Source organism: Capra hircus, chromosome 13 (assembly GCF_001704415.2).
Source record: "Capra hircus breed San Clemente chromosome 13, ASM170441v1, whole genome shotgun sequence".
Lineage (NCBI taxonomy): Eukaryota > Metazoa > Chordata > Mammalia > Artiodactyla > Bovidae > Capra > Capra hircus.
Window position 1 is genome coordinate 31453474 of NC_030820.1, and position 17698 is coordinate 31471171.

A 17698-nucleotide genomic window follows, 5' to 3' on the forward strand; every position below is an offset into this window, starting at 1 on the left:
TAGGGTAAATTTCAAAAAGTTGTTGGGTCCAGAGGTATTCACAGTTTAAAACCTTGTGTTACACACTTTCAAATATTTCTACTGGGAGACTAATTATTTCATTTAACAATGAGTGTACGATTCCCCGCATCCCTGGTTCTTTTTCATCTTTGTCTGACAAAAACGTATCTAAACGCTACTTTAATCTGCATTTCTCACTTTTAAAAACGGGACCTCAAATTGGATTTTTTTCTAAGCACTCTTCGTCTATCACAACACTCATCTTGTTGACATGTTCTAAACATTTACATCCTGCAGTCAGCAGTTATGGTAAATTTTGGTAAATTTACATGCAAGATGCTCCAAGTTCCTCTCAAGTGGGATGCACAAATCTAGAAGATGCTCCTTAGAATTTCTACAGGATACAGAGAACAGTTTTTGTTATTGCTAAGTAAACTTATAAATAAAATTACTAAGTAGTTTAAGTTATTACTAACCACCGATCAAACTTTAGATCCATTTTTCAGCCCCCCCCCCCTTTTTTTTTTTTCCGCTCGGCTTTTTTGGGGGGAGGTTGTCTATCGCAGACCTTTTTGGTCAACTGCCAATCACTGTTAACAGCCTGCGGATCACACAGCTAGTAGCTGCCAACGCCCAGCCAGAAGAGCTTTCGACAGAGCTTCCAGGCAGGCCTTCGGGGACTCGCTGGAAGGTGCCAGCGCCGCCCCAGCCTCCGCGAGGAGCCGCGCGCCTGACACTCCCCTCTTCGGGATTCGGGCCAAGCCGCCCGCTCACATGACTTAACCAGAGGAAGCTTCCTGTCACCGCGGGCAGCGACCTGAACTCATAACCCCTTTTACTTAGATGAGGAAAGGAGTTTCCATCCTCCGCCCTAGGGACCACAAACTTGTGACCACCATCGGAGCACGGGGAAAAGAGGGTTTCTCTCTACCCAGACGCGACCCCTTTTCTTTCTGCTCAACCTCTGATTCACGCTTGAGCTCGTTAGTCGTCTTCGGCGCGCCTGGAGGACCCAGTCCTCCGGAGGCTTCGGACCAAGGCCAAGTCCGGAAAGGCAGGCATCCCTGCCACTGTTCCGTGTGGCCAGTCAAAGGGGGTCCGGGCGGAGGGGGCTCTGGGGTTGGGCCGGTTTCTGCGGGGCAAGTTCGGGGCAGGTTCTGGACAGGCGAAACCCAGGGCACCCAGATTCCCGACAGGCTCCGCGTCCGGGGTCTTCGCGGCTCCTCCGCTCTTGCCGCCGCCGCCGCCGCTGCCGCGGTTGCTGGGGGTCGGGGAGAGCTGGGGTTGTCGCGGGCCGCGGAGAGTCCGTCTCGGCCACTGTTTTTGCCCGAGGAGACTTCCTTCCTAGGTCGCACCCTGACTCCTGTGGTGTTAGGGGGAGTCCCTGCGGACACCTCTGCACGCAGTGGAGATGCCTCTGTTTGCCACCAATCCCTTCGATCAGGATGTCGGTAAGTGCTTCTGCCGCCCCCTGTCCACCCCCCGGCGGACCGCGAGCCCGCTCGGCCAGCTCCCGGCGGACCGTCTGGACCCCTGGGCCGGGCGGAACCCTGCCTGTTTCCTGAGGCTCCTTCTGTAAGGGTTTGGAGGAGGTTGGGGGCTTGTCGCATCTTCTTGAAGAGAAAAAAAGGGGGGAGACTGAGAGAGTCTGGCAAATAGGCCTGGAGCTGGGGCTGTGGGTTCCTAAAGAACTGGAAAGGTGGGTGTCGAAGGCCGCGGAGGAACAGCTGGTGTGGCATCTGGTGCTGGGACATTGCTCCTGGGAGGACAGAATCGAGAGCTAGGGAGTCCCAGCTGGCGTAGGATGATAAGCTATGTGATGAAGGGTTTCTCGGGCACATGTCAAACGTTGGGAACTGGGATAATGTTTTAGGTTAGCTTCCTTAGAGGACTTTAAAATCTATTTTATAACTGTGAGAGGGAGAGGAAGGAGAGAGCTTTGGTTAAGGGTAGACTCTTAAGGATACTGGGAGAGAGATGAAGATGGAATACTTGACAACGATATAAACACGCTTGAGGACCTGAGTCGCTGAGATGCCTTCCTAATGTAGGTCTCAATACTTTTAAGTGTAGAATAGGACCTGGGATCTGAAAATGCTAATTTGTTCTGAATTTGAAATACTCTTTTTTTGTGATTGTTTCGTGAATCACAGGTTTTAAGTGCTGATCATATCAATTCAACAGGTTAGCTGTGTGTGTCTGTGTTTTCCTGGGCTGAGGGTAATAATGACAGGAGTGTGAGTTTTCCCTGAGAGAATTTTGGGGTGATTTGAATACACTTAGTAACTACCTTGGCGCACAGGTGTGAAATGAAAGCAGGTTAAATACCATGTCTTAATTGTTATAGTCAAGAAAAATAAGGATGACCTTATGGAATTGCTATTTCTGTATTTACATAGTTAATTATGAAAGGTTTGAATTTGCTTTTTAATTCCCACCTTACAGCCTGCCACTGAAGCTTGAGGGTTTAGGTTAAGATTAGAAAAGGTTTCAGTCCTGTCCCTGCCACTCCCTAGCTCAGAGGGAAATCATGGGCAGGTTACTTAAGTTCTTTGAGTCTTGGTGTCCTCATCTTTAAAGAGAGGGAAAATACATCCTGTTTGTGGTTCAGTGAAATAACATTTATCTCCTGCAGTGCCTTTAGATAGTAGGCATCAACTCAAAGATAACTTTTTTGGGACATTTTAAATGAATGTCCTGCATCTTAGCAGTGGATGGAGCTTTAGAGGTCACTAGGAGTATTTAATAAATAAATAATTGGGAAGTAACATTTAACTTAATAAGTACTTAGCACACACTGTTTATAGGACACTGCTCAGTGACGTAAGAGATAGTGATGAATAAGAGAGGTGGTCGCTGCTCTCAAGCAGTTTTATAACTTACTACATTAATTTCCAGGGCAAATGGTTAAAATAAAGCAGTTTCTTAATACCTGCTCCTTCTGTTTCCGTCACCTTGATCTAGTTTTCATGGTTGTATGTAACCGAGCTTCCACCTACCCAGTCATCTTTATATCCCATTGCCCTTTGAACCCGCATTTCCATTGGATTCTTAATGTCAAATCCTTTCCCAGTACCTGCACCACCCAATTCAGACACAGGCTCCATCTTGCTTTTACACTTTTGCTTGTATTGTTTCTTCTGCCTTTCTGCACCTCCTAATGATTAAAGGCCAACTCAGCATCCAGCTCATACCTGAATCATATCCTGATTACCCTAACCTGGAGTTTCCATAGGTGACACTACAAATGGTTTGGACCAGGTAAATGTCTTTGTCATGGGTATCTGTCCTTTGCAATGTAGGGTGTTTAGTAGCATCCCTGACCTCTCCCCACCCAACCCACAGCTATGATTTAAAACATCTCCAAACACAGCTAAATGTCCCCTGAGGGCACAAAATAGTTTCCAGTTGAGAAACATTGTTCTATCCCACTGTTGTTGCCACTCTTTTCAGACCTCCTGCAATACTTTTTGTCTTTACTAAATTATTTCGTATTAAAGGTAGTCATATCTTGCGTTATGCTCCTTAACTCTTACTTGTTGCTACAGAGGAGATGCATAATTAAAGTTTGTTGAATTGAGAATGTATCAGTTGAACTTGCTAGGGTAAGCTTCTTGAGTACAGGAGCATTGTTTTGTTCCAGAAAAGCTTACTTTTTTGCTTGCTTGTTTGTTTTTGGCTGCTCTGGCTGGTGACTGGCGGAGTCTTAATTCTCTGTCAAACCTGTGCCTTTGGCAGTGGAAGCAGAATTCTAACCACTGGACCACCAGGGAAGTCCCAGAAAATTATACCTTTTAAAAGCTAGGTTTTAGTGTTTGGATCAATTCTTTCCCCATGATCCATGTATCAAAATATCATGAAAAGTTATCTAAGAAGACTTGCCAGAGACTCCCAGTAAATCATCCTTGGACAGAATCCAGTAGACTCCCATTTAAAATACTTTTGCTAGGATAGCATGCAGAATATAGTATGTATAATACATATAACTATTTCTTCTCACTTTATCCATCAGTGAGCATGTCAGTGATACACTCTCACTAACTCACTTGATATATTTATCACTTAACATTAGCATATATTTTTACCACTTCAAAATTAATTGTCGTTAGCTTTATTCATCAATAAACTGGTAAACTGAAACCATAAAGCAGAAATTTACTGAATTTTACCACGTAACATTTTACATAAAGAAGTGAAATACTGAAGATAACTTTTCCTTTGAAGAAATGCCTCAATGTGTTATTAGAACATATGCTCCCTGAGGACTTTATGTTTGGTTTGTTCACCACTGTATCCCCAACATGTAGACCACTGTCTGGCACTAATATACATTCAGTAAACATTTATTGAACACATGCATCTCATTTCAGATGTTTCATTTCTTGCTCACTTGAACTCTTGAATTATAAAGATAACTCATTCCATCAAGCTTTTATTTCAAAGTCCCTGGTGAATCCCATTTTGCCAAATCCATTGGTCAATTCCTAGTCCATTTCTTTGTTGATCTCTTAGCATTCCTGTTTTTGATGTACTTTATTCTCTTGGTTTCTAGGGCACCAGACTTATTCTAACTTTCTGCTTAGTTCTTTTTAAGTCTTTTTGGCTTCCCTCTCTTTCTCTCTCTCTCTCTTTTTTTTGACTTCAAAATGTTCAGTCCTAGAACTTATTTTTTGATATATATATTTTTTCCCTTTGCAGTCTTACGAGGTGATTTAGCTTAGTGTTAAGAATTCATTCTCTGAAGCTGCACTGCCCAAACTCAATTCCCAGGTTAGCTGCTGACCAGCCATGTAGCTTTGCTTAGTTGCTTAAATATACTGTGCCTTGGTTTCCTTATTGTTAGTATGGGAAATAAAGATAATAACAGTGTTTGGTTTCTTCCCCAAACCTGCTCAGTCCTTCATCCTTGCCTATTTCAATAGCTAGCATTGCTGATATTTACGGTCACTCATCTCTAATGTCTGCTGCTGCTGCTAAGTCACTTCAGTCGTGTCCAACTCTGTGCGACCCCATAGACGGCAGCCCACCAGGCTCCCCTGTCCCTGGGATTCTCCAGGCAAGAACACTGGAGTGGGTTGCCATTTCCTTCTCTAATGCATGAAAGTGAAGTCACTCAGTCGTGTCCGACTCTTAGCGACCCCATGGACTGCAGCCTACCAGGCTCCTCCGTCCATGGGATTTTCCAGGCAGGAGTACTGGAGTGGGTGCCATCGCCTTCTCTGCTCTAATGTCTAGGAGTCATCATTGATTCTCCTTTTCCTTCACCCTCCACGTGCTATACTCTAAGCCAGTTCTTCTGGCTCTCCTTTAAAAATATATCTGGCTCTCCTTCAAAAATATATCTAGAATGTCATCACTTCTTCGCTCATCACTGTTATCTTACTCCAGTCATCCTTCTCTCTTTGATAGACTGTGGCAGGAACTATCAGCTTCTTTTGCTTCCATTCTTGCCCTTTCCAATCAGTTTTCATTTACAAAGATCCATGTTCTTTAAAAAGTCTGAGATACTGTCATTTACCTGCTCAGAATCTTCCAGGACCTTCCCATGCCACTTATTGGTAAATGCAAGTTCCTAGTGTGGCTCACAGTCTGTCCTTCCTGTGTGCTGATATTATGATCTCCAGACACTTTCATTCTAAGCTTCTTGGTGCTTAGTACACCAAGATCATTCCTGCTGTGGTATCTACGTTGTGCTCTTTTCTTTGTCTAGGACATTCTTCCCCCAAGTATTTGAAGATTTGATATTCATCGGTCGTTCAAGACTGTTCAAATAAGTTTCTAAGAGCGGCTTCCCCTAATTTCTTTCTGTAAAAAAATATCCATCTTCACCCTGTGTCCTTGTTCCATTGTGTTTCTTCATTGTACTCGGCTACCTCCCGTTGATTGATTGATTGATTGTCTCCTGTGTAGAATATAAACTCCTGGAGGATGAGAAATTTTCAGTTCTGTTCCTAGTACCTTAGGGCCAATGCCTGGTACATAGGAGGCACTCAATATGTATTCATTAAATAATGAGTTTTTGGTATTTTGCTCCCTCTCTGGCCTTGCCTTTCTATTTGGTGTTCTGTTACCACCTAAAAAAATCAATGTCAGAAATCTGAGCTTATCTTTCCAGATGGGTTCTTTCTTAATTATGTGATTTATTTTATTATGTTCTAGTTATCTCGGTTTGAAGCCCAAGAGACATCTTTGAAATCATTACCCTGCTTCTGCCGAATCATCATGTGTTAGTTTTTATAATACTGCATTTGCATTCATAGTCACACTGCTTTGGTCCAGTTCATACCCTACAATCTTGGACATGTTTTGTTAGCCCAGTCAGTATGAAATCACGAGTTTAATTTTCATAAATGTCAGTATCACAGTCTCCTGCAGTTTAGGGTGAGGGAAAGACCTTGCTTGGGCTTTGGGTTTAAACTGCAGGTACGGCATTGGCTCTTAGTAAGTGGGCAGAATGTGGACTTAAAAAACACACAGCATTCTCTTTACTGGAGTTGAATATTCGAATTCAGCATGTTCAGAATTACATTCAAACTTTTCTTCTTGAGTATGCTTTTCCTCTATTCTGATGACTGGTGCTTCAGTTTACGTAGTCACATATGTCAAGAACCTGGATGTCATTCTTAAATTCTGTAATTGTCATTTTGTAGATTCTCACAGGAAATACATGCTGTCTGCTGTGAGCCGGGTACCCTGAACTTGCCCTCAAGGATTCTGGTGCTGCCGTAGTCTGTGTGCTTCTAATAGTTCTTAAGTTTATTTCAGCCGTCCCTCCATTCATGTCTCCCATCCTTTTTTTCCTCACTGCCTCCACCCAGGCACGTTTAGCTTGCTCTCTGATGAGTGGTCCAGCAGCTCTCTTATCCCTGCTTCCAGTACGTCCCCAGTTATTTCCCAGGTGGCAGTGATATTTCTAAAATGTAACTGTGATCTTATGGCTCCTCTGATTAAAATAGTTGAGTGAATCTACAGCTTTCCACAGGAATTTGTACTTTTCAACATAGCATATAGGACCTAACCCTAGTCTCTTCAGCCTCTACATTTCTCCTCAAGGCATATTTCCTGGTTGGTTTTACACCATGGCTTTTTCGTTTGTGGATTCTCTGACCTGACTCACTTTTCTCCTCGTTAATCCCCATTAAAGGCTCTTTTGAGGAGATGATGGACGTAAAGCACTCACCCCAGTACCTGCGCAAGGGATACATTTCAGATCCTCTTATAATCAGGTTAGACAACAATTTGGACTCAGCTTCTTTCAAATTTAATTAACTTTATAAAGATCGGTGGGCTAGTAAATGGCTGAACCAGAATTCAAGTGCAAGTTGTCTAACTCAGTCTTTACTCGTACTAAATAATTGGTAATTGTTAGCGGAATATAAGCACCCTCTGTAGGGCTTTCCAGGTAGTGCTAGTTGTAAAGAACCCACCTGCCGATGCAGGAGATAGAAGAGATGCAGGCACTGTCCATAGGTTGGGAAGACCCTAGAGCCTTCTAGGGATGGCAGCCCACTCCAGTATTCTTGCCTGGAGAATACCAGGAACAGAAGAGCCTGGTGGGCTACAGTCCATAAGGTCGCCAAGAGTTGGAAAGGACTGAAGCGACTTAGCATGCACGCACTCAGGTTCTAAGAGGTGGAATCAGTTATTGTAAAACATACTGGGGAGGAGAATGTGAAAATCCAGAATACAGATCTGTTAAGGGTCTGCTGTCCACTGGGTTAAGAGGTTTTCTATTCAATGTTTCTTCTGTTCCTGTTTTACTTCTGTAGGTTATTCTTTCTGATGCGTCTAGGTTTTCATTTCTATCTTGGGGTCTTTTCTGAGACACTATTATGTTTTCCTTTGATACCTGCTTCCCCATCTGGTCTGGTTAGAAGAGCTTCAGATTGCTCTGCCAATAAGATTTCCAGTGCTCAGGATGGACAGGAAAGTTAGGTGAAACATTTCTGGAAAACTGAGTCTGATGATCTCCAAAAGAGGATGACTTCTTTAGGACTTGTGTTTTCCCTTGGCTGATTTGATGAGCTCTTACATCTCCAGACTGATTCAGTCTTTTTCCCATAGCCTGAACATGGTACACAGTCATCCTGGCAGCACCTCCCCAAATCTCTTGTAGTCATACATTTTGAGAAAATCAAAAGTAGCTCCTTATCAGAAAAAAGTTCTTCCATCCATTGAGAAGACTGCTGAAACTCAGATGAGGCTTAGTGTGTGATTTTTCTGGGTACTGCTAGGCAAATTTCTCAGTCTCCTGTTTTTGAGTATAATGGTAAGGATAATCTGAGGATAAAATGAGATCATTATGAAGCTTTGAATTCTTTGGAAGCAAGTCTGTTATATTTGCTTGTCACTTTTCCCTTTCCCACGAACCCTGTCTTTTTGTCTTGGGAAATGAAGAGTTTTGACGTCGCTGTTTACAAATCCATGTTGAACTGCTCTGATAGTTTATATTTTTCTGATTTAAAAAATGTTTATTGTTTTACAGCCTAGAAGAACTGAGCTATTGCTCTTGATCTTGAGGCAGCATCAGTAAATAATGTGAATAGTTTTAGTGTTCTGAGATGAGTGGCATCTCTGATCTCTGTTAAGATTCAGTTGGATCCTGATCCTATTTATGCATAGGAAAATGTTTAGCATAATATCTGCTAATGACTATACCAGACACCCCTGGGTATGCCTTAATTCAGATCATCCTTAGTTATGATAATAGACAATTTGTATTTGATCAGACATAAGCTTGTCATTTCTAGTTAACTATTTACATTTTAGTAAGTTAGGTTTTAGTAAGCTTAACTATTATGTATTTTTTGCTGTTTTTAAAAAACTTATTTTAATATAGTTGATTTACAGTGTTGTGTTTCTGTACAGCAAAGTGAATCAGTTATGCATATACATATATATGTACTCTCTTAGTTTTAGATTCTCTTCTCATATAGGCTATTACAGAGCATATTGTATTATTTAATAAATAAACTGATAGGTTTCAAGATTTAAGTGTATTCTTTTAAAAAACACACTAAGCTTTTACAAAATCTGCTTGGCTACCGGTCAGCGAGAATGATGAATTAATTATTTAAGTGCCCTGCCAGATCAGAGTGATAGCCTGCTTTCCTTTTCTAAGATGAAGAACAGTCATCCCCCAATATCTGCAGGACTCCCATGGACACAGAACTTCTGATGTTCAAAGTCCCTCATAAAATGGCATAATGTGTTCATATAACGTATGCACATCTTCCCATAGACTTTTTTTTTTTACAAGTTGGAAAAGATGTTTTTACCATAGAAAGTTTTTAAAAATATTCTTTACAAATACTGAACACTTATAAATTAATAAGACACGTTTAGTCACTTAGTCGTGCCCAACTCCTGCGACCCTATGGACTGTGGCCTGCAGGCTTCTCTATCCATGGGATTCTCCAGGCAAGGATACTGTAGTGGATTGTCATTTCCTTCTGCAGGAGATCTTCATGACCTCAAATCAAACCTGGTCTCCTGCATTGCAGGCAGATATTTTACCAGCTGAGCTATAAGGGAGGCCCTAAGACACTTACGTAGACGTACAAAAAGAGAGATGGGCAAAGGCCATGAATATGTTTGTAACAGAAGAAAAATAAAAGTAGTTGATATAAGCAGTATATTACACTTGACTCACTAATAATTAAACTAGAGAAACTACAATAAAAGTGAAATATTTTTATCGTAAAGTTTAGGCAGTTATTTCCGAAAATTAGCATATTTTTTGGCAGTTACTTGTGCTTGATATAAGTATCTAGTTACAAAAAGAAACCTGCAATCTTAAAAGATCATATTTTAGAAAATATGTATATAGAAATAAAGCATTGGAGGGCTTTGCTGGAAACATGAGATCTTTCCTTTTCCTGCCAGTGTTTCCTCCTTTTCCAGTTATTTTGAGAGACTTGTTCAATCAGTCTTATTGAACCACACATGACCAAAGCCCCTCAGGGATTCTGGAAGGAAAATTCAGATTTGAGGTATTCAGGAGAGTCAAGAAGAAGCACGCCTCCCTCTGAGTTCATCCCAAAGGAGATAAATACTCCCATATACTTTCAGTCAGGGGTCCCCAGCCTCTGGAATCTAATGCCTGATAATCTGACGTGGAGCTGATGTATTAATAATGGAAATAAAGTTCACAATAAATGTATTGTGCTTAAATCACCCCCAAATCATCCCCACCCCACCCCTGCCTTCCATGAAATTGGTCCCTGGTCCGAAAGAAGTTGGGGACCACCGCTTTAAATCATTTCTAGATTATTTGTAATGCCTAGTAATATGTGTTCTTGCCTGGAGAATCCCAGGGACGGGGGACCCTGGTGGGCTGCTGTCTGTGGGGTCGCACAGAGTCACGACTGAAGTGACTTAGCAGCGCAGCAGCAGTAATATGTAAATACTATGTCAGTAGTTGTAAATACAGTGTAAGTGCTATGTAAATAGTCACTCGTGCACAGCACATTCAAGTTTTGCTTTTGGGAACCGTTTGGAATTTTTCTTTTTCTGACAGTTTTGACCTATGGATGCTGAGTCTGCAGACTGTAAATGTTAGACTGGAGGATCTGGTTCGGGATGACTCACTCAGTCTTCTTGGGTGTCAAATGGTTTGGGGGTTTAATGGGACAAGGTTCTGGGACTCCTCAGAGCAGTTCCCCTTGGATTTACTTCACACGTTGGGTTTCTTTTAAGATAAATTTTTCCTAGAAATGGTTGAATAATAAAGGATTTTACTAATCTTTGTCCATGTTTTCTGGAAAGTGTTAGTCACTGTCGCGTCTGACTTTTCGGAGCCCATGGGCTGTAGCCCGCCAGTCTCCTCTGTCCATGGGATTTTCCAGGCTAGAATACTGGAATGGGTTGCCATTTTCCTTCTCCAAGGGATCTTCCCAACTCAGGGATTGAACCCAGGTCTCCTGCATTGCAGTCAGAGAATCTTTACTATCTGAGCCACCAGGGAAAAGTGAAAGTGAAAGTCGCTCAGTTGTGTTTGACTCTTTGCGACCCCACGGACTATACAGTCCATGGAATTTTCTAGGTCAGAATACTGGAGTGGGTAGCCTTCCCCTTCTCCAGGGGATCTTCACAACCCAGAGAGCGAACCAGATCACCCAGGGAAGGGAACCTTTAAATCCTTGGAATTTCCCAAGTGGTAGGAGCATCTTTCATATTTATGGTGGGTTCCTGGGACAATCCTTTGGTTGATGCTAGTAAAATCACTCAGTATGGGGGCTGATCCCTCCAAAAAGACTAATCTTGTGATTAGATGGCTGGCGCTTTGAGTCACATGGTATCAACTGGCCCTCCACAAAGGAGAGGGAGGCTTGGAGATGGAGTTCCAGGAGGTGGCCCCTCATTCAGTCAACAATACCTTCTTGATGAAACTCCAATAAAAACCATGGACACCCAGCTTCCATTGAGCTTCCTGGTTGGTGATCCACAGTGACGTGCCAGGAGAATGAGGAGTCCTGAGGGTGCGGAAGCTTTGGCTTTGAGGTCCTTCCAGCCCCAGCCCTGTGCATATCTCTTCTTTGGTTGGTTGACATTTGTATATTTTATAATAAAACTGTAATTGTAGGTGACTTTCTTCATTCTGTAAGTGGTTATAGTGAATCAGTGAACCCAAGGGGAAGTGGAAACCCCTGAATCTGTAGCCAGTTGGTCAGAATGCATGTGGCCTGGGAAGCCCAGGGCTTGTTTCTTGTGTCTGAAGTGAGGGGAGACTTGAAGTCCTGTACTTTCAACCTGTGAAGTGTGTGCTAACTCCAGGTAGCTAGCATTAGATTTAACTTGTAGAGGGTTTCTGCATTGAAAAGTAAAATTTGAAAAAAACACTGAAATAGATGTTATTAAAGGTCTATGTTTCTATGACCCTTACGGATTCATATTGCAGTTGCATGATCAAGTTTAGCATTTATTGAGCATTTAGACTGTAAACATGAATGTTCAAAGAATTACCCAAAGTAGAAGTTGTTATGTTTAAGGGATTTACAGTTATGGAAGCTTAAACAGGTCAATTTACTGTTACCATCTTGGCATACCTGCCAGTGAGAACACATTAAACAGCATCTCAGCATTTGCTTTCAAAGTAGCTCATTTAATTTGTTTCCAGATTTATGTTAAGTTTCTCATTATAGTTTCTTCTTTTCCCTCTCCCAAACAATTTTTTTACATGTTGGCAGCAGATTCATTTTTTTTCCCCAAGAGTCCAACTCTGATCAGATTGTTTCCTTGCTCAAAATTTTCTTAGCTCTCTGGTGTTTCTTGAATTAATACAGATCCCCTCATGGTTGAAGCTCATTTAAAACAATTTAGTGACTCTAGAAATTCTTTTACTTGTAGCTGCATCTTGCTTGCTTCATTTTTTTTTTTTTTTTCCTGGTGGACTTTCTCAGGATTCCAGTAGAGGCAAAAGAGAAAATACTCCAGACACAGATCTTTTCTACTGGTGCAGATGGTGACATAGTGTATCAGTTCAGGAGTTCTTGGTATGTTGTTGTGACATAGTGACAAGAACTTTAGATCTTGAAAGACTTCTGTAAGTCTACAGTAACCTTGTTTTAGGTATAGAGGAAACCAACAAGGGACTTCCCTGATGTCTCAGTGGTAAAGACCCCCACTTGCAGGAGACGTGGGTTTGATCCCTGATCAGGAAGATCCCCTGGAGAAGGAAATGGAAACCCACTCCAGTGTTCTTGCCTGGGAAATCCCATGAGTAGAGGAGCCTGGCAGGCTTAAAGTCCACAGGGGTCACAAAAGAGTTGGACATGACTTAGTGACTTAGTTTCTCTTTGGAGTTCACATGATTTTTTGTGTCAGTTACTTTGACACTCTCTAGCTAGGCACAGGGATGGGGGAGCCTGGTGGGCTGCCATCTGTGGGGTCGCACAGAGTTGGACACGACTGAAGTGACTTAGCAGCAGCAGTTAGGCATGTGTATGTTAAAGACTGTTGTCTTCTCTGAGAATTGACCTCTTTACCGTTATGTAATGCCTCTGTCCATGGTGATTTTCTTTGTTCCAAAGTTGGCTTCATCAGACATTAATATAACTAATCCCACTTCTTTGTGATTCGTGTCAGCATGCTGTATCTTTCTCCATCCTTTTACTCTATATGTGTGTCTTTATACTTAAAGTGGGTTGCTTGTAGTTGACATTTAATTGTATCTTATTTTTTGATCACTCTGACAATCTCTGCCTATATTTAGACCATTAACATTTAAAGTGATTATTGATATTGTTGGATAAACATCTACCATATCTGTTATACTTTTCTAGTTGTAACCCTTGTTTTTTTATTTCTGTTTCTGATACTCTTTGACCTGCCTTTGGAGTTTTAATTGAATATTTTAGATGATTCCATTTTCTATTTTTTAGCATATTAGTTATATATATTTTTTCTACTTTCTGTAACTGCCTAAGAGTTTACAATATATATATGCATTTACAACTAGTCCAAGTTCACTTTCAGATAACATTGTGCCACTTCAGTGATAGTACAGCTCACCTTCTAGTAACAAAATATTCATATTCCTAATTTCTCTCTTTTGTTCCTGGTGTCCTTGCTGTGCTTCATTTCATTTATACATATGCCTGCACACACACACACACATTCATGTATGCATATCTCCTATATCCTCCCTGAAGAACTTTTGAAACATTTCTTGCAAGGCCAGTCTAGTGGCAACAGATACCCTTGATGTTTCTTTATTTGAGAAAGACTTTGTCTTTTCCTTATGGATAATTCCACAGGATATATAATCCTTGATTGGTGATTATTTTCTCACAATACGATTTCATTCTGTTCTCTCCTTGTTTGCATGGTTTCTGAGATGTCAGGTATAATCATTCTGTTTACTTCTGAATAGGTAAGGTGTTTTCTTCTGCTGGCTTCTTTTTTTTTTAATTAAGAATTTTTTTAAATTGAAGAATAACTGCTTTACAATGTTGTCTTAGTTTCTGCCATACAGCAACATGTGGGAATTAGCTAAAAGTAAGCATATATCCCCTCCCTCTTGAACCTCCCTTCTACCTCCCACTGCCCAGTCTCAGCCCTCTCCATCCTTCAGAGCGCTGGGCTGAGCTCCCTGGGTTGCACAGCAGCCCCACTGGCCGCCTCTTCTCCAGATGGTAGAGTACAGAGTCAGTGCTGCTCGCGCCCTGGGACGCCCAGCAGCCCCATTGGCCGCCTCTTCTCCAGATGGTAGTGTATAGAGTCAGTGCTGCTCACGCCCTGGGTCTCGCAGCAGCCCCACTGGCCGCCTCTTCTCCAGATGGTTGAGTACAGGGTCAGTGCTGCTCTCCCAATTCGTCCCACCCTCTCCTTCCTCTGTTGTGTCCACCAGTCCATTCTCTACATCTGTTGGCTTCTTTTTTTTTTTTCCCTTTATTTTTGATTTTCTGCTGTTTGAATATGATATGCCAGCATGTAGAGGGTTTGTTTCTTATTTGACATTTATTGTACTTGGTGGTCCTGGAGCTTCCTGGATCTGTGGTTTGGTGTCTGACATTAATTTGGGGGAGATTCCGAGTCATATTTGGTTCAAATATTTCTTCTTTTTCTTTTCCTCTTTCTTCTCTGTTATTCCAGTGATTCCTTTGTCACAGCTTTTATAGTTTCCCACAGCTCTTGGATAATCTGTTCCAGTACCCCCCCCCCCCCCGCTCCGGCCCCGTCCCCTGTCACTTTTTCTCTTTGCTTTTCAGTTTTGAAAATTCCTAGTTACATGTCCTTAGATTCAGAGGTTCTTGCTTCAGCTGTGTTCAGACTGATGATAAGCCCATCCAAAGATGTTCATTTATATTATATTATTGTTTGATCTCTAGTATTTCGTTTTTAGAATTTCCATCTCTCTGCTTACATTGTCCATCTATTCTTGCATATTACCTCCTTTTTCCATTAGAGCTCATAGCATATTGTCATATTCTTTAAAAATTCTGGTCTGATAATTCCAACATCCTTCTCATGGCTGAGTTTGGTTCTGATGCTACTCTGATACCCTTCCAATTGTGCTCTTTGCCTTATAGTGTGGCTTGCCAGCAGCTGGATATGATATACTAGACGAAGGGGCATCCGCCTTTAGTGATGTGATGATCAGGTGCCAACTGTCCTGGGATTTAGGCTCAGTGAGTGTCTCTGCCCCTGGGGTGTGAATTCTCACATGCTCCTCTGTGTCCATCCCCTGCTCATCCCATCAGTGGGATGGGATGGCTCCAGTGGGCTGGAGTTGGATATTCCCCTTCCCCCATGTGGAAGGCTGGAACAAGCTAGCTTTGGTATTTCTCTTCCCACAGTTGGGTTAATCTCTGGTAAAACACTAGTTGGTTAAGACTGATAAAATAATTTCCCTTGAGGGTAGGATTTTTTAGGAAGAGAATGCTATGGTGTATTTCAGAATGGTCAGTTTCTCTCTCCCTGCTGGAAAAATAGGGGAAATTTTTGTGATGTTCACCTTGAGAACCTGGAAGTAGGGTGCAATTGAAACTCACAAAAGTATGGGAAGTCTTCTAAGCCACCTCTTCTTGGTGTTTTAACTCAGACTTGTGCACACTCAGCCTCCAGCAGTTTGATAGTTTCAGTGTAGATTTTCCTCCCCTGGTACTGGTTCCTGGTGATGTTTGTGCTGAAGAGCTTCTGCTCTGTTAGGTTGTGGTTCTGTGTATCTGCCTATCTATATGTCTAATTTGGGGGCATCAGTTTGCCTTGTGACCTCACTTCTGAGGGTCACTGACTTTTCACTTTGTCATTGTCTTTTCACTTTGTTCAGTGTTTCACTTATTAGGATGAAGTGAATACTTCCAAGCTGCTTACATGCCAGACTGGAAAACTTGGTCGGGGGGCGGGGGGGGGGGGGGTGAGGGGATTCCTTATTTTTGCTGCCTAAGTCTCAACTATACCTGGTGTCTCCCTGTCTAGAAAAAATTTGCTTTACCTACAGAAAGTAAACCATCAGTCATTTTCTCGGAATAGAGAAGTGATTGCTAGAGCCCTTGAGTGAGAAAATAGAGCCTGCCTACATTTCAAACAGTATTAACCCATTTTGCTAACTTGGAAGTACTCTTTTTCTTCATTCTCAATTGCAATAGTTGAATTTCCTGAGGATTCAACAGACTAGTTCTTAAGCTTTTTTTCTTCCTAACAATTCATGGTTCACCTTTCTTGGGTCTTCTCAGTAGTTTAGCATGGATCAGTGTTGTTCTGTAGCTTTTGAGATATTGTTGCTGTTATTGCTTCTCGTGTTTTCCTTATCCTTGTGTGTTTTCATTAAAATTCCTTTATTGTAATGAAGAAAGGGGTCTAAATTAACGATTTGATTTAATCTGCCACACCGCTGTTTTTTTTTATTTTAACTTGTCAAGTTTAGATTTAAGGGAAAATATTCAGTTAAAGCTTGGTTTTCTTTTGTTCAGTGCCCCCTCCATACTACTTCTCAGAATCCAAACTCAACAAATAGATAATTAATTTAATTCCCTGAAACATTTTGTTAGAAACCTGTTCTTTGTCATGTTCCTTCGAGGGCAAGTAGAGCTAAGAATTAACTATGTAAATAGTTAGTGAAGCTAACTATTAACTATTGATAATGAAAGAGTTCCTTATTTTGGTCTTTCTGTGTGCAGATAGGGATAGACTTGTGTGTGTGTGCATTTTTATAACAAAAAGTCAGTGGCCCCCTTTTTTTTCTAATACTAAGTAACTAACAAGTGAAGTATAAGTGGGGAAAATAATTGTGATAGGTAACAAAGGTACCCCACCTCTTTTTAAAGATAGACTTAAATATTTCATTAACCAGATGTTGACGGCTATTGTGATTTGTTGGTACTTGATTATACTACAGTTTGGTAATTTGAATGTAGTCATTTACCTCTTAAAGACTTTTTAGAAATAATGTTTCTTCAATTTCTTCTTGTAATATACAGAGAAAGCAACCAGTGAGATGAATACTGCTGAGGATTGGGGCCTCATTTTGGATATTTGTGATAAAGTCGGTCAGTCTCGCACTGGGTAAGTGTTGCAGGGTTTCAAAGGATTTTTATTTTTTCATCCTATTTATTAATGGGAATAAAACTGGAGTTAGAAGGTAAAGCTTATTACTACAATCACAATTTGGTTTGAAAAAAGAATGTTTTCACTAGCAAGATTTGAGGAATCGTCTCATTTAGGTTACTCCTTGTAACAGTAGGGACAGCATGACCAGTAATAGTATTGATATTTTAATTTTTCACCCTTATCCATATTTGTCTCCTAAAATCTAGTTTTTCCCACTGATTTTTAAAATAAATTTTATTGAGATATAGTTGACTTACATGTTGTATTAATTTCTGCTGTACAGCAAAGTGATTCACTTTTACCTATATATATTTTTCATATTCTTTTCCATTGTGGTTTATCACAGGATGTTGAATATATTTCCCTGTGCTACACAGTAGGACCTTGTTGTTTAGCCATCCTCTGTATAATAGTTTGCATCTGCTAATCCCAAACTTCCACTCCTTCCCTTCCTCACATCCCTTCCACTTCGGCAACCACCAGTCTGTTCTCTGTGTCTCCGATTCTATTTCATATATAGGTTCATTTGTTTCATATTTTAGATTTCACATGTAAGTGTATCATATGGCATTTGTCTTTCTGGCTTACTTCGCTTAGTATGATAATCTCCAGGTCCATCCATGTTGCTGCAAGTCATATTGTTTTA

General features: G+C 41.2%; 1 protein-coding gene across 1 annotated transcript in view; it reads left to right on the forward strand.

Moving 5' to 3' along the window:
• Positions 1196 to 17698, forward strand: part of STAM (signal transducing adaptor molecule) — a 55498-nt gene continuing 38995 nt past the window's right edge. The window contains exons 1-2 of the mRNA XM_005687980.3: positions 1196 to 1451; positions 16923 to 17007. Coding sequence (XP_005688037.1) covers positions 1412 to 1451; positions 16923 to 17007 — 125 coding nt within the window. The 5' untranslated portion in view covers positions 1196 to 1411. The remainder of the gene's footprint in view (positions 1452 to 16922; positions 17008 to 17698) is intronic.